This window comes from Heloderma suspectum, chromosome 4 (genome assembly GCF_057233095.1).
Source record: "Heloderma suspectum isolate Gila_16-S chromosome 4, 16-S_ref, whole genome shotgun sequence".
Lineage (NCBI taxonomy): Eukaryota > Metazoa > Chordata > Lepidosauria > Squamata > Helodermatidae > Heloderma > Heloderma suspectum.
The window spans coordinates 292860966-292877935 of NC_139461.1; the positions used below are offsets into that span (position 1 = coordinate 292860966).

Genomic DNA, 16970 nt, shown 5'->3' on the forward strand with positions numbered 1-16970 from the left:
TATCAAAGCGCCTGTGCCTTTAATAAGAAGCTGAAATTGAAGAAAGTGAAACTTGCCCCTTCATTCTACTTCCAGGAAAAGCTGCATTGGCTGAATTTCTGCCTGTTATACTCACACAGGAGTCCTCCCTGCAAAAAGTAGCAGGCCTTGAATAATATAAAAGTGAGATCTCTCTCATGACCTTACAGATGGGCTCTTAACATAAGGTTGCTGCTGTCTGACAAGAAATATGACGAGAATAGTTTCTGCCTGGGAGCTTTGTATAAATGACTAACATTTTATCATTTTAATCCTTGTTGTGCTGTGTGTCTTCTTTCCCCCTCTATATTAATTTTATAATCTGTCTGTTCAGAGTGAAAGTTATTTTTTCTGGCTGGGTCACATATGCCATCCAGCTGCTTCTTTCCTCACTTGGGGGATCAGGGTGAACTAAGCTTTGTAGCAGATGTGAGGAATCTGGCCCACCTGAAGTTCCAAGGTGGCCCTCTGAAGTTTCCCAGAAGGCCACACCCCCTTCCCCTGGCCCCACTCTATTTCCCCCAACCATGGATCATTTGGAGATGCCCTGGCTTTTGTGCAACATTTCCCCCTTTCTAAAACGTTGAAATGCCTCGCCTAAGGCTTAGTTACTGGCAGGAACAGCTTTAAACTAAAATATGCTGGTATTTTGGCCCTGCCCTCTTTGTCTTTGGCTCTGCCCATCACTAGAATGCACCCACCTACTCCTTCTCCAAAACTGATTTCAGCCCTCGGTCTGAAAGGGGTTCCCCACTCCTGCTCTATAAAGACCCCATTCTAGCAGTAACATCCTGAAAGGTGATAGCTGAAGGTCAGGGAACCCTCCAGTGTGGCATTCCTTATCCTGCGCTGAGATCTTAATGATAGAGGGCAGGATACAAATGTTGTAATCAAATAATAAATAAATAATAATAAATGCCAAGAGATGTGAGGGGTTGCAGTTAAGGATGGGTGAATCTGTGAAATGGACTTGATTTCACCCAGGTTCTCATTTTTCCAATGCTAAGTTTCTTCTGTCCCAATTCTGCATCAGATAGCAATTTCTTTTAAAAAAAAAAATCTGCACAAAAACATTGCATACATTTTTGTGCACATTTTTCTTAAAATCCACATTTCTGCATGTATTTTTTCACAAATGTATGCATTTTTGTGCACACTCTTGCAAATGTATGCCTATTTCCCCAAGGAACAATGTGTATTTCTGATCATTTTTGCAAATATATGCTTTGTTTTTTTAATGAACTACATCATAAACTTCATAAATGTGCAGATTTCAGCAGCAAAGTAAGTTTTTATTCATGTTTGGGGTTGGGACATGCGATTTTGGTAAGTTCTCACTGAAATGTGAACCAAACAAATTTCTCACCCATCCCTAACTGCCGCCGGAAGAAAAAAACTGGCAATACTCTACTCTTTAGAAGATGCTCTACAACTTTGACCTACCAGGATTAAGACCTGTCAGCTGCTTGACAGCCACCTTTTTTTTTTTACTCAGTGCCAAGCAGGGAGCAAATCCAGGAAATTTACTGAGTACCTGATAGTTCTCCATACATTGAATGGTAGATATCTTACAGATTATGGTCTAGACATGGGGGGGGGGTTTTTTCCGGTGGTTTACAGGTAATTTCTAATAAACTCATGTAGCTCTGCATCCAAAATACCCCTCCCCATTCCCACCTGTGAAATTTCACATGAAATGAAATGCACTAATTCCTGATCAAAGTTACCTTTAGGTCTTTGTAGAACTGTGACTCCAGAGTTCCTACCTTGATAATTTTGGGTTTCATTAGTCTTCTGCACTCAGCATTAGTCTTCTGCACTTAATTCTTTCTGTAGAACTAATCACAACACAGGAAGGAAAGTAATGAGGCATTTCACCTATCACAGTTCTAACGTCAGTCATTCTGTTGATTTCAAGTGCTGATAATTCTCACCCCCTTCCAGAAAAACTATCATAAAAATGGACACGCAGAGATCCAATTCACAACAGAATTTGATCATTGTATGCAGTAAAGCTCATTCACACAACCAGATTTGCAATGGCAAGTATCAAATGATAGCTGGTCATGTGAAGCCTTAAGCATGTGTTGGTTTTCCCAGTTGAACCCTATTCAGCACATGCAGAAAGTAGGCAGCAAAAGGAAAACGGCCTGGCCATGGTAAATATAAATCTGTACATCGCAGTAGAGAAGCCTACTACTTGTTTGCTGAATTGCTGCTCCTTCTTCTGGATCTTCTCCAGTCCACCCGGTTTGAAGTTCTCATGTTGTTTTATGCCTTTGCTTACTTGGTCTGCAAACAACTGCATCCGTTCTGTCAATCCTAATGGCCTTTCAGTTTGGTATGTAATTATCTTCCCTAGCTATCCAGTTGGCCAGCAAAATAGGTTGACTCTTTCCTACTGGGACCACTCATGGTCAGATCTAAGCCCTGTGGCTCCTTGGATAGTTTCTGGCTTGATACCCTCATCATTTCCATTCCTCCCTGGGACTCTGAAGTCCTGTGCTGATACTAGAGTTGTTACCAGTTCTTGCCTAGAGTGAAATCTTGAGGAGAATTTGGAGGCTCAGGAAGAACATCTGAGGAATCTTTGAGATAAGGAAATTAGTTTCAAGACTAGATAGTTTTCTCAGGGACTTTTCATGCATCCTGAGCAATCACTAGCACCTCCTCCTTACCTGTCCTATATATAGCACTGTGGCCTTTCCCCAATAGTGCTCCTGGGCTGCAGGAGGTTGAGTATCCACTAAAGCCCAGGATGGGGACACATGACATATCAACCCAATGGACAGGAGGGCTCTTGGCTGCTTAGCAGCATATTTCCATTATCTCAATGCCTACCTCAAAGTCTTCATTTGAATTAATGCTTGAGTTTTTGTTTCTCAGCCATACTGAGCTTCCTCCTGCCTTCCACACCTCTTTGGGGGGTCAAAGGAGCACTGGTTTACAGCAAAATGAAATTGAATTCTCCATTTGTCCAAGATATCTATCTATCTATCTATCTATCTATCTATCCATCTATACAGAAAATGCATGGACATTACTTAAATATTTGTTCTCAGATTCCCTTGCAGCAACACAACAGGTTAAAAAAAAATACTGTGGCAACCACTTCCATCAGTAGTTTGAACTTCTTTTTTAACTTCTCTTTGGCACCTACAAACTCAATGCAATGGAACCTGGTTCCAGGTGGCTTCTTCCAACATGTGAAAATGCTTTTGCTGGATCCAGAAACTGCATTTATATACCTTCAACTTCAGGACTGAGACCTTTGATGGAAGCTGTAGCAAAACAGGAAGGAAGGCAGAAAGGAGAGCAGTGAGAAAGAAAGATTAATGGCGCAGATAAGAAACACACATATAATATGAAAATGAGTGTTTTGAGAAAACCAGTATTTATTTATTTTTTAAAAGACCACAACTGTCCTCTTACCACCAGAAACAGCTTTGAATTCTGTCAACACCTGAGAAAATGTAGCCAAATCAGGCTCATGTAAGAAGATCTATTCCACAAGGGCAGGTAGCTAGGTGAAACTCTACTCCTTTCCTCACAGCAATGATAATTACAAATAGAATTGTTGTTGTTCAGTCGTTCAGTCGTGTCCGACTCTTCATGACCCCATGGACCATAGCACGCCAGGCCTTCCTGTCCTCCGCCCTCTCCCGGAGTGTGCTCAAGTTCATATTCATTGCATCAGTGATGCTATCTAGCCATCTCATCCTCTGCCGTCCCTTTCTCCTTTTGCCTTCAAACTTTCCCAGCATCAGGGTCTTTTCCAGGGAGTTTTCTCTTCGCATTAGGTGGCCAAAAAATATTTGAGCTTCAGCTTCAGGATCTGTCCTTCCAATGAGCACTCAGGGTTGATTTCCTTTAGGACTGACTGATCTGACCTCCTTCCAGTCCAGGGGACTCGTAAGAGTCTTCTCCAGCACCACAGTTCGAAAGCATCAATTCTTTGGCGCTCAGCCTTCCTTATAGTCCAGCTCTCACAGCCATACATTACTACTGGGAAAACCATAGCTTTGATGACACGGACCTTTGTCGGCAAGGTGATGTCTCTGCTTCTTACTATGCTGTCTAGGTTGGCCATAGCTTTCCTCCCAAGGAGCAAGCGTCTTTTAATTTCATGGCTACAGTCACCATCTGCGGTGTTCTTGGAGCCCAAGAAAGTAAAATCTGTCACTGCTTCCATTTCTTCCCCTTCTATATGCCAGGAAGTGATGGGGCCAGATGCCATGATCTTCGTTTTTTTAATGTTGAGTTTCAAACCAGCTTTTGCACTCTCCACTTTCACCCTCAACAAGAGGCTCTTGAGATCCTCTTCGCTTTCTGCCATTAGGGTGGTATCATCTGCATATCGGAGGTTGTTGATAATTCTCCTGACAATCTTAATTCCAACCTGTGATTCATCCAACCTGGCATTTCTCATGTTGTACTCTGCATATAAGTTAAATAAGCAGGGCGACAATATGCAGCCTGTCGTACTCCTTTCCCAATCTGGTTCTTACTGTTGCTTCTTGACCCTCATACAGGTTTCTCAGGAGACAGGTAAGGTGGTCTGGTACTCCCATCTCTTTAAGAATTTGCCACAGTTGGTTGTGATCCACACAATCAAAGGCTTTAGCGTAGTCAATGAAGCAGAAATAGACGTTTTTCTGGAATTCTCTTGCTTTCTCCATGATCCAGCGAATGTTGGTGATTTGATCTCTAGTTCCTCTGCCTCTTCGAAACCCAGCTTGTAGTTCCGGTAGTTCTTGGTTCGCATACTTCTGAAGCCTAGCTTGTAGGATTTTGAGCATCACCTTGCTGGCATGTGAAATGAGCACAATTGTACAGTAGTTTGAACACTCTTTGGCGTTGCCCTTCTTTGGAATTGGAATGTAAACTGACCTTTTCCAGTCTTGTGGCCACTGTTGAGTGTTCCAAATTTGTTGGCATATTGAATGCAGCACTTTAACAGCATCATCTTTTAGGATTTTAAATAGCTCAGCTGGAAGACTGTCAACTCTGCTAGCTTTGTTGTTAGTAATGCTTCCTAAGGCCCACTTGACTTCACTCTCGAGGATGTCCGGCTCAAGTTCAGTGACCGCACTATCATGCCTATCAGGGACATTCAGATCTTCCCTGTATAGTTCTTCTGTGTATTCTTTCCACCTCTTCTTAATCTCATCTGCTTCTGTTAGGTCCCTGTCTTCTTTGACAGACATGACTAGGCTTATTTATTAATCACGAAAATGGGGAGAGTGAGAATTTTATCACTCCAAGCAATGGAGGCTGGGGGCTCCAATGTCAGTGGGATGGTGAATCCACTCTGGGTTTCAGTCAGAACCAGTCAGAACTCTAAAAGAGCCATCCAAGGATAGCTCCTTTAGAGGTCTAACTGTTTGTAACTGAAACCCTGGGAGGCTTCACTGCCTCATTGACATCAGAGCCACCAGCCTCCACCGAATCCAAACTAAATTAATCTCTCTCTAACCTTCTTCCAACTAACAGTATTCAAAGCAGTCACAGTGCAAAGTACTTTACCTTTCCAACACCATCCCTGAAAAGGAGTCTGCAGTTAATCTCACTTGACAGATCGGGGACTAAGGCTGCAATACTAGACATACTTACCTGGGAGTAAGTCCCACTGAACTCAAGGGGACCTACTTCTGAGTGGACAAGTAAATGTTTCCACTGCCAGGCTAAGAAACAGTATGTGGCATAAGAACTATTTGGATCTTACAGTCTTGTTCAGAAGTGCTTCTACAGTCCACACACACACACATGCGTGCATCAGAGGTGAGCTGGGTAGTGACCTGAGACAGGGCCTTCTTGCTTGTGGCACTCTGTTTCTGGAATACCCACCCTAGGGAAGCTTGCTTGATGCTGACCTTGATGCATTTTTGGTGCCAAATGTACCTTTTTATTATGCCAGCCCTTTGATATCTTTTGTTTTAGGGTTGTATTTTAATGTGTATGGAACTGCCTCTGTGTCAAAGTTGATGTTATGCCACTCTGCTGGTTTAATTGTGTTTTTATTGTTTTGAGACAATTTCATGAGCTGCTCTGAAAGTCCACTTGAAGGTTGAAGAGAGTGATTCCAGTGTTCAAAATAAATAAAACAAGATACCCCAGGAATGCAGAGCAGGCATGAAGCCTCTTGAATAGCACAAGACCAGAGCAGGTCCCATGATAAACCCTGAGTCAGAGTTTAGCATAGGTCTGTGCAGCAGGGGGGCACACTTTATGAATGGGCCAGGTACTTCACCTGCTCCACACCAACCCAGATTCCACAGCATAGCCATTCACTGAGGGGCCATCTTCATGGCACCACTTTCAGCCTTCACTCCATTGTAACTGCGCAGCATCGCAGCTGCAAATTAGCTTCTGCTGTGGTACACACGCAATTTACTGCTGATTTCGCCACCGGGAAAACTGCTGTGCCCTTTTTTTTACCATTATAATTAAATGTGCAGCTGCTGCTCAGGCACATGAGGGTGGGGTGCAACACTTGGGGTTTTAGTGGCTGTTTTGTATTTTAGGGGTTCTTTTGTTTCTGTCCGTTCATTAGGTAAAACGTGGGAGGTCTGCTCCTTCATTACCATTACAACTGTTTGGCAGTTCTCCAGCCTGAGACTCTCAAGATGGTTCATGCATGCCAAGGTGTGTGCCCATTCCATTTTGGGTAGACACCCATCATTCCAAAATGGTGGCTGGAGCAAAGTTGGTCCTGGACCCTCTGCTCCCCTGAGATCCTCCAGCCCTTAGGCACTGACTCCAAAGCTGCCATTGCAAAGATACAAAGCTGCAAAGGTGTGCAAAAGTGTGGTTGAATAAATGAGCAGGAGTGAAGGAGCATCACAGAGTGACACAAGCACTAGGCATGCCTACCACACGCCCACCACAAAATGTGAAGTCAGTTCAGGGAAGGGACAGACAGCTCACAACCACAGGAAACCCACAGCAAACCAAAGACATCACAGCAAAACGCCTCTTTGGAAATCCGCATTTTCCGGGTAAAAACCACAGTTGGCTGCAAAGTGGCAACTATGTTGTATGTCCCAAAGGACCTCGAATCACAGCTGCCCCAGAGTAAATGGCTCGTGTAGATGGGGCTTGGGTCACCAAGGACTCAAATGGCATATCTAATTCCTTTGCAAAACCCAGGGATCAGTGTAAAATAGTCAGAGGCTCAGACTGTGGTTCATTTCATTTTTATCCCACCCTTCCTCCAAGGAGTTTAGGGTAGTGGACATGGTTATCTCCCCCCAACACACATACACACACACATCAATGTTCTTGGTGGCTGTCCGTCATCTCTGGAATTTCCTTCCCCTGGCAACTGCTAGACAGGTGATCAGAGAACCCTCCTCAGACATTCACAAATATGAGAAGCTGAGAGCAGGGTCCCGCTAGGCCAGGGGTGCATCACCTCAGATCCGGGGACCAAATCTGGCTGACCCAAAGTCACAGTCTGGCCCTCCAGAGTTCCCCAAATGGCCCTGCCCTCTTCCCCTGGCCTCATCTCTTCCCCGACTACCAACTGTTTGGGGGTTTCCTGGCTTCTGTGCAGTTTTTCTCCCATTCTAAAAGGGCAAATTGCCTGCCCTAACACATAGTTACTGGCACTATGAACTTTAAGCTAAGAAAGACTGACCTTTCGGGTATTTTTGTCTCTGCCATGTTGTCTTCAGTCCCATCCCTTTGTCTTCAGCCTTACCCTCCACTGGAATGCAGCCACTAAGAGTTTCCCCAAAATGGAATTAGGCCCTTTGGATGAAAGAGGTTCAACACACAGTCCTGCACTCCAACGTAGATGTCCACTAACAGCCATGTAATCGGTGGAAGTGTGCAGGAACCCCAAATACGTATAGGTCATCCCATGAAACTGGTTGGTGGGAGATTCAGGACAGATAAAAGGAAGTCCTTCTTCACACAGCGCATAAACTATGGAATCTGCTACCACAGGATGTAGTGAGGGCCGCCAATTTGGATGGCTTTAAAAGGGGGGGTGGACAAATCCCTGGAGGACAAGGCTATCAATGGCTACTAGTCTTGATGGCTCTATGCTACCTCCAGTATCAGAGGCAGTGAGCCTATCAAAGGCAGTGAACCAGTTGCTGGGGAACATGGGTGGGAGGGTGCTGATGCCCTCATGTCCTGCTTGTGGGTTTCCCATGGGCAGCTGGCTGGCCACTGTGCGAAGAGAATGCTGAACTAGATGGACCCTTGGTCTGATCCAACATGGCTGTTCTTATGTTCTTATAGATGCATGCTCGTAGAGGCTCCTCTGCATAAGTGGGAGTCATGGCTAATCAGGGTTCCCAGTTGCATGGATGAGCCCCTAAAATAGTGCAGGGTTCCCAGTCACATGGAGCATCCTAAACATGTTCAGCTGAATGTATGTAGCTCCCCTCTTCAGGCCTTCCACTCAACACCCAAATGTTGGGGGCAGAGCCCAAGGGGGCAGGGATCCTGGAATGGGGTCAGTGCATACACCCACCTCCCCCCCACCCCACCCCACATCATGCATTATTTGAAAGTGTCCAAGAATAACTTCTGAAGGATGCAAGCAGACGAGACTTTGTACATAAAAGAGAGGAGGCATATTCACCCTTGAGAGCAATGCACTGGCCAATTTAACACTGAAAATTTGATTTCCCTGGACAAAGGCAAAAGGTTTCCGACCTCAATGTAAAATGTAAAATAATGCTTTAAGTCCCCTCAGTGGAATCAAGGAAGATGTTGCCTGGCATAGAAAGCTTTTGTAGACATTTTTCATAATGATAGATGTGGTATTTCAGTCATTATATAAAAAAGGAAAACATCCAGATTGGGCTTCTGAATTGTTGCTTGCATCATAAATCATTCACTCAATATATTGAAATCCCTGTGAAGGGAGAAAAAAAGATAACTTCCTCTTCTATTTAGAGCAGTGACAGAATTTGATAATATTCTTAAAGGTTCAAGGCTGCCTGGAGAATATGTAGTCAGTAATAGGAGCAGCTGATCGCTGTGTTCAAGGGACAGAAAACCATTCTTACTGCCAACATTTTCACAGGCGAGTCGTAAGTCCTGCAAATGGGCCATAGAAAATCCATTCAGTAAGTCACTGAAGAGGCAATTTGAACATTAAAGAAATGGCAGGTGGTACAGTCCTCCTAGGATTGCACTGCTTGTAGAAACTCCCTCTTCAGCTGAACTAAATCCTTCTTGCTAGTATGTTAGTGCTCCACATGCACTTGAGTCATCAACCTGACCTTACCTCATAGGGTTGTTGTGAGGATTAAAAGGGGGGGGGGCAGCCATATATGAGGTCTTTGGATGATAGGCAGTCTAATCCAACTGCAGCTGCAAGGAGATGTTGATAGGATTGTAGTGGGTTACACAAGAAGACATGGCAAGGAGTATAGTGAGTTTCCACAGTCACATTCTACATAGTTTCTTAAGTGCATAGAGGCCTGTGTTAACACAGTATAGAAGGCAGCTTCTGGGTAATTAACTAGGCTGTCTCATGCAGGAGTGCTGGTGCCAGACAACGCCAGCTCTATATGTCAGCAAACATGAAGGTGTTTGATTCCTGCCAGGTTGCTCTGGTCCTCAGGTAAGAGCATAGTGTTATGTCTCCAAGAAGAGCTGGGAAGCTTCTGAGCCCAGACTGGAATGTTGGGGCCTATTGCCTTGGCTGTGATGCTTTAGGCTTCCAGTAAGGCATGGAAGAGAAGGTATATAAGCATTGTTTAAAGCATGCCAAGTTTGCCTTGCTCCAAGGGGAATGTGAGTGCAGACCAACTTGGAGAAATGATTATCGGTCTGTGGAGAGGCGTCTAGTGTATCTTGATTGGGATCCAGATGCTAGGGGTGTATGAAACCCACTTTCCAGTCCACTGAAGGGGTTCGCAGGGGGGGAGGCTATCCGTCCCTCCCCCCAGAATCCTCCCCGGCCGGCTCCACTCTGCAGTAAGTCTGCAGAGCCACCAGCCAGGCCCGTCCTCAGCCGGACTTCCGTTCACTGCCACGCAAATGGCATCCAGCATAGAGGACACCATTTGCATCCCTGCTCTTGACCATGATAGGCTATGTAAATATTTACGTAGCCTATCATGGCAAAGAGCAGGGACGCAAATGGCATCCGCTACGCCGGATGCCATTTGCATCCACAGCCCAGCAGACTGAAGACGACGGACCTGGATCAGCCGGCGCCAGGTAGAGTCCGTCCTGACTGGACTTCGCAGGGTGGCGGGGGGGAGCAGTCCATTCCGCCATGGACTCCGGGGGAGGCGGATTCTTTAGAAACCATTTGCGTCCCTGCCCTTGGCCGTGATAGGCTGCGTAAATATTCTTTGGAATCCGGCCTCACTGGAGTCCATGGTGGATTTCTCAGCCATCCCTACCAGATACATGCTTGGCTGTGGGGGGAGTTGACAACTCCAGTCAGCACAAGGGATGTGTGAGTTCTTTGCCTTGCTTTATTTCTGCATATTATCACATGTGCAATCAATAAATTGTTCAACTGATCCATTTGTGACGTTGTCTCACTTTGGCTTATCCCGAATCTATTTTGATAGGTATCCTGGTAGGATCAGGAGCCCAGATTAATCCAAGGGGGCATGGAAAGGATGCACAGATGTGCTCTGTTTAATATTTGAATCAGCTTCTACACTGATGAATGAAATACCAAAATTCACCATATGAGAATTAGGTCTGTGCACCGCCATGGTACAAAGTCTGAATAAGGAGGTGAAGCGGGCTGATTTGGAGGTGCCTTGTCGGGATACGAAGCGGATCAGACCAGCACCGAGGCACTCCGAAGTGAAGCAGCTCCTCCATGAAGTGCCTTGTCTGCTTTATATATCTGGAGCTCTTCTAATGCCTTCTGAGCAGCCTAGACAGGCTGTCTCCAAAATGTATTGACTTCTGAAAGATCACATGACGGCAGGAGGAGGGGGAGGGAGGAGAGAAGGCAAGAGGACACAGAGGTGCCAAATGTATCAATTTGAAAGAGGTCCAGCCACCGGGACAGGCAGGGCAAGGGGAGAGGAGGGGGAGGAGGAGGAAGAGGAGGGAGGGAGCTTTGCTGTGAATCAGCCTCCATTTGCTCATTGTGAGAGAGGTGGTGTTACTGGAGAGGAAAGGACTGTCTGAACATTTTTGACTAGAACAGTGGTCTCCAAAGTGGGGTGCACAGACCCCGGGGGTGTGCAAGACAATCCATTGGGATTCTCGAGCCGCCTGATTATTGAGCAACCTCCCGCTGCCCTGACAAGCTGCCATTGTGCGCAATGATGGTGGAGGTGGCGGTGGTGGCAGCAGGATGGGACAGGAGCTGAGAGGGAAGCTCCATGACATTTCTCCCAGTCCTAGCCACTGGGAGCAGCTGCCCCAGTCTCTGCCAGTCATGGCCCTTCCCACTCTCCTTTGGCAGAAGAAAGCTGAGAAAAAAGGATGTGCTATGGAGAGTGGGTAAAACAAGCATCCATAAAATCAAAAAGGGATCCTCATGATTTCATATGATTTTCAAAGGAGAGACCCACAAAACTACCATCCAGTCACACAGCACATCTGCCTCCATGGACTGAACCAGAAAAATCATGGCTCTGCCACTTGTGGGTGCAGCCATGGTACAAAAACATGGATCCTTGGCAGGGATCCTCTTGAATTCATATGATTTTTGTGAAGCAAATCCCCCAAGCCACCAGCATTTCACAGAGCACATCTGCTCCATGGACTGAACCAGAAAAATCACGGATCTGCCATTCGCAGGCACAGCCACGGTGCAAAAACAGGGGGAAATGGTTCCCCTCATTCCCCAGAACAAGACAGCTGCCGGCGCATGACCAGAGGGCCTAGGAGCTGGTGGCGGCAGCGGCGGCAGCCCACCCTCATTGGCAGGAGTCGGCCTCCAAATGGGTGCCCTCCCCTCCTTCCAAGGGAGGAAGAGAGAGCAGTTGGAGGGTGACTCCTGCCCTCGTGCCTATCGGCAGCTGGCAGGCTGCAACAGGCAGCATTTTCCCTGGCAACACCTTCCCCGGCAGCACCAGCAGTGGCTTTCCCAGTGGCACCAGCAGCAGTGGCAGCAGCGGATGCCCTGCTGCCCCCCACCCCGAACAAGGGCCCAGGTAAGGATCTGGGGGCTGGGCGGTGTGTCTGGGATGTCCGAATCCCGCTTCAGTTTCATAGGCCAAGGTGAGTCAGGGGGACCCCTAGCTGAATTGGGCCCACCTTGGAAGTCCCAAAGAAGCTTCCAAGTCAGATTGGGGGGGGGGGGTCCCTGCACAGCCCTAATGAGAATGCATCCAAACAAAACATTCACTATGTAAGATTTCCATGGTAAAATGGCTGCAATCCTATGCACACTGGCAGTAAATCCTACTGAACCTAATAGGACTTACTTTTCTGAGTAGGCATGCATAAGATTACACCACCACTCTTATAGAGATATTCGAATATATGCATGTATGTGTTTAAATTCTGGGTCTTTTCTTATAGTTGGTGATGAAATGCCAGCCTAAAACCATCCCTGCTCTGCAATTTCAATGTGTGGGCATTTAATAGGATTGGACCACATTTCTGCTTAATATTTGAATCAGGCCTCTTAGCAGCACACGGATCTAGTGTGGCAATGTTAACAATGCCATATGTAACTTTCCATGGCAGTTTAACCATCCCAGATGCAGCTATTGAATCCATGTCCTGCTTGTGGGTTTCCCACAGGCAGCTGGCTGGCCACTGTGCAAACAGAATGCTGGACTAGATGGATTCTTGTTCTGATCCAGTGTGGCTCTTAAGCTGTTTTGTTTTTAACATTGAACTAAACGCTGGTATCTCAGGATGCCATACATCAACCATGGACAGCTCCCATGTGAATGTGCCTGGATTCTGGCCTGGGTTGTTCTGTAGAGCAGGGGTGGGCAGGAAGTACATTTCCAGGTGTTTGAGACTTCAACTCCAAGAAGCCCCTGCCAGCATGTCCAATGTACAGAAATGCTGGGAACTGATGTCCAAAACATCTGGGGGTGTACTTTCTGCCCACTCCTGCTGCAGAAGGATAGGGAGTGGATTGCCTAGGATTCTTTGTTATATATACCAGCTGGTTACCCACGAACACAGGTCACAGGGAAAAATCATATCTAATGAACTTAACTAAATGCATTTATAGAAACATTCAAAGTGTTATATCTTTTATCTTTACAAAACTTCCTTAAATACAATGTTCTTGGTGTAAACTCCTTGGCGGCCACTGTAACATCCTTTTTGTGGTCCATCGATAACTTGAATCTTGAGGTTTGCTAATGAGCATACACAACTCATGGCAACGTAGATCCCTTCATGATTTCGTTTACAGGCCGTATCATATACTTTGCATGTCATTGCACTTTGGCCTGCACCTCTGTTTATAAAGGCGTACAGAGACTTTCTTTGTGCTTATATTTCATGTTGCTCCAATTTGCAATTAATTGTGTTTGTTTAATTATACCTGACATGTTTTTGATATTAAAAATAAAATTGTATATTACATTGTTATAGAAGATAGCCTACTTTCTTTCTAAAAAAAAAAAAAAAGGTTTATGGACATTAATGAACTCTCAACTTTGAATTATAGTGAAAACCATTGTTATTCATGAAATCTGCATGTCAAGAGCTTTCCAACTAAGCATGTTTCATGAGAATCAGTCAATGGGAAGGCAGTCAAAAAGGGACAACCAGCTAACTCCCAACTTTGAATTATATATATAAGATAGATGATGATGGTGATGATTTAGTACAAGTGGGGTCTGCAAAGAAATGTTGCAGTGTGGAGTGCTGCTGTTCAGGATTCCAACCACTCCATTCCACCACCACCCATCCCACTTTCCTTCCCACTCCCCATACACAAAAGTCAGAATTCTATTGTCACTGAGCATGCTCAGTCCAAACATTTGCAGGGGGGGGTAATTTCTAAAGATTCTTTGTACTTCTGCCAATCTTGGGAATCCCTCAAGCCTGCCAACTCCTCCCTCCCAAATAGATGGTGCTATTTTTGCTACATAAGCAACGGCACTCACAGCTTGAACATTGGAAATAGAAGGAATGTTGCCATCAATGTACATTGCCCTTTACACAGTAGCACAAACATACCCCATATCTCAGGTCCCTGCTCCAAAGAGCTTACAATCTAAAATTCAACAGTGGAATTTTCACCAAGGTTCACTAACAACTGATTTCCTTTCTTGTCACTGCTCTGAAAGTCTGGAACATAAAGAAAAAAAAATTCACGGGTATGACAAGCTGTAAATCCTCACTTGGGGAAAATGGGATTTAGGGCACCATCCTATGCATGTTTAGTCAGAAAAAGTCCTAGAACTCCCAGCATTCTCCAGCCAGCATGACTGGCTGGGGAATGCTGGGAGTTCTAGATGTTTTTTTTTCTATCTAGGATTGCACCCTTTGTTCAGGAAATTGTGCTCTGCTAAAACCAACCCTTTGCAGAACAAAAACACTTACTTTAACCAAAGAAGACAGCTGAAACCCTTTGGCCTTCTCTTTCTGAGCCTTTTCATTTAAGTCGTTCCCAATGGCTAAGATATTCTCCAGCACAGCGACAAATCATGGCCTGTCCTGCAGCTGTTTGCATGCCCGGAACTTCTGGTTTATGAGCTGGAACACAGAAAGACTCTGTTTGATTAAATTGCTAAGGGTGACCAAACTGGACTCTCCATTTCTTGTCTGTCAGGAATTAATCTAGAAGCAAGGGGTCTCAAGTCGTAAAATGGCTCTCCTCCTAACGATGTGGAATGGAGACTTCATAGTAATTAAGTTTGCTCCATTCCCATGCATTTCAGTGGAACTTATATAGGAGAAGATTGCAAGGTTCATTGAACACTCTTCAAGAACTTGAAAGGTTGTCACAGAGAGGAAGGCCAGGATCGCTTCTTGATCATCCCAGAGTGCAGGACACGGAATAATGGGCTCAAGTGACAGGAAGCCAGATTCCGGCTGAACATCAGGAAAAACTTCCTGACTGTTAGAGCAATACAACAATGGAACCAATGACCTAGGGAGGTGGGGGGCTCTCCCACACTGGAGGCATTCAAGATGGGGCTGGACAGCCATCTGTCGGGGATGTTCTGATTCCTGCATTGAACAGGGGGTTGGACTCGATGGTCCTGTAGTTCCCTTATGAACTCCATGTTGAGTGTAGGGATAGGGAAGAAATTCATTCAGTTCTCATTTTGATTTGAACTTACCTACTTTCACACTTTCACTATGCAAACCAAAACTCAATTGTCCTTCAAAATTCTCACTTCTCTGAATTTTTCAGTGGAGCTCTCCAGTCAAAAATGCATATTAGGGGAAATAGTGTTCAAAAATATTAGGGAAATAGTTTGCAAAAAAAAAAAGTGTGTATTAGGCAAAAATGCATATATAAATGCATATATTAGGATAAATGTGCACAAAAATTCTTAAGAATTTTCAGGAAAATTTGTTTCTTAATTCTCAAAATTCAGGATGAACTTAAGACTGGAGAAGTCTGAGACAAACTGAACTTAAGATTGGAAAAATGAGAACTTGAGAAAAATTGAAATTGACAGATTCGTCCATGCCTACTTGGGTGACAGAAGAAAATTGTCTTTTGAGGAGCTCCAAAATGTATATTCCATACTGCTGGGATGGAGCTGTTTGGCCTTCTAAAATGTGGTACAAGGGGACTGGAAGCTTAAAAGGTTGTCTTTATGAAGGATGTTTTCTAATATTGGGCCTCACTCATGACCCACTGAAGAATCTTTCTCTTTCACTCTCTCTCACTCACACTTCCTCTCTGACATCCAAGACGTCTTTGACTGGGGATAGGAAGTTTGGTGAAGTGACTTACAGCCTAACTATACTACATCCATTAGCCTATATTTTAAGCAAAAACAGCTTTGAATGAGAGAATTTGAAGCAGAAAAGGGGGCAGGAAGGGAGCACCTGACCCTTTCTCTTTCCACTGCTTCTGTGTTCCAAATCTCCCATCCCCCACAGGATTCCAAACATATGTATTTGCAAGGGAAAGCATCCATTTTTGAACTCCACCAGAGGAAAAACAGCTGGGAAAGGACAACTGAGAGCAGAGAAGCAGTATGCAAAGAAAGGATTTCTTTCTTTCCACCACCACCACCGCTTCTCTTCTTCATACCACCCCTTCCCAAAGGATGCTTTTGCTTAGAACTAGCAATCACTGGGGATCCGTGACACATATTTCATAGAATCATAGAGTTGGAAGGGTTCTCAAAGGTCATCTAGTCCAGCCCCCTGTCCATGCAAGAAATCCACTACTATGGCATTCCTGGTAGGTGGTTATCCAGCCTCTGCTTAAAAACCTCTAAGGAAGGAGTGCTCACCACCTTCTCAGGCAGTCTGTTCCACTGTCAGCCAGCTCATAGCATCCAAATGTTTAGTCAAAAACTCCTCTCTTGTGATTTGAGCCCACTGGTTCAGGACCTACCTGCTGGAGCAATAGAAGACAACTTTGCTCCATCATTTATGTGACAACCTTGAGATGCCTATGTGCCATGTATCAGTTGGCTGATACTGGGCTGGTCTTAAATGAGCAACACCCTTTCAGCTTCATGTCCAAAATCAGCAGGAAGTGGTAGCATGAGTGAACATATCTGCCCCCAGGGGGAGCACTTGCATGTGCTCTCCAGAACCATGAACCCAGTCTTCTCCCTATGGATTGATGTGTAAGCCACCACTTCTGACATTCGACAGAAGCACAGAAAGAGGACACACGAGGTAACTCTCCTTTGCTCTTCCTACCACTCTTGTCAAACAGCCACATTTGTTCTGAATTTTGACCCAAATGTGCTGTGTCTGCACAGATTTGCATAACGGAAGAAGTACACACAATTTTTAGCAAATTGATAAGAGTTTAGTTATTTATATTATTTATTTAGGGCGCAATCCTATGCATGTTTAGACAGAAATCAGTCCTACAACTCCCAGCATAA

General features: G+C 45.0%; 1 protein-coding gene across 1 annotated transcript in view; it reads right to left on the bottom strand.

Moving 5' to 3' along the window:
- Nucleotides 1-3182: 3182 nt before the first annotated feature.
- The window catches only part of LOC146348869 (protein diaphanous-like), a 31404-nt gene continuing 17616 nt past the window's right edge, over nucleotides 3183-16970 (bottom strand). The window contains 2 exon segments of the mRNA XM_084851689.1: nucleotides 3183-3299; nucleotides 14461-14638. Coding sequence (XP_084707815.1) covers nucleotides 3183-3299; nucleotides 14461-14638 — 295 coding nt within the window.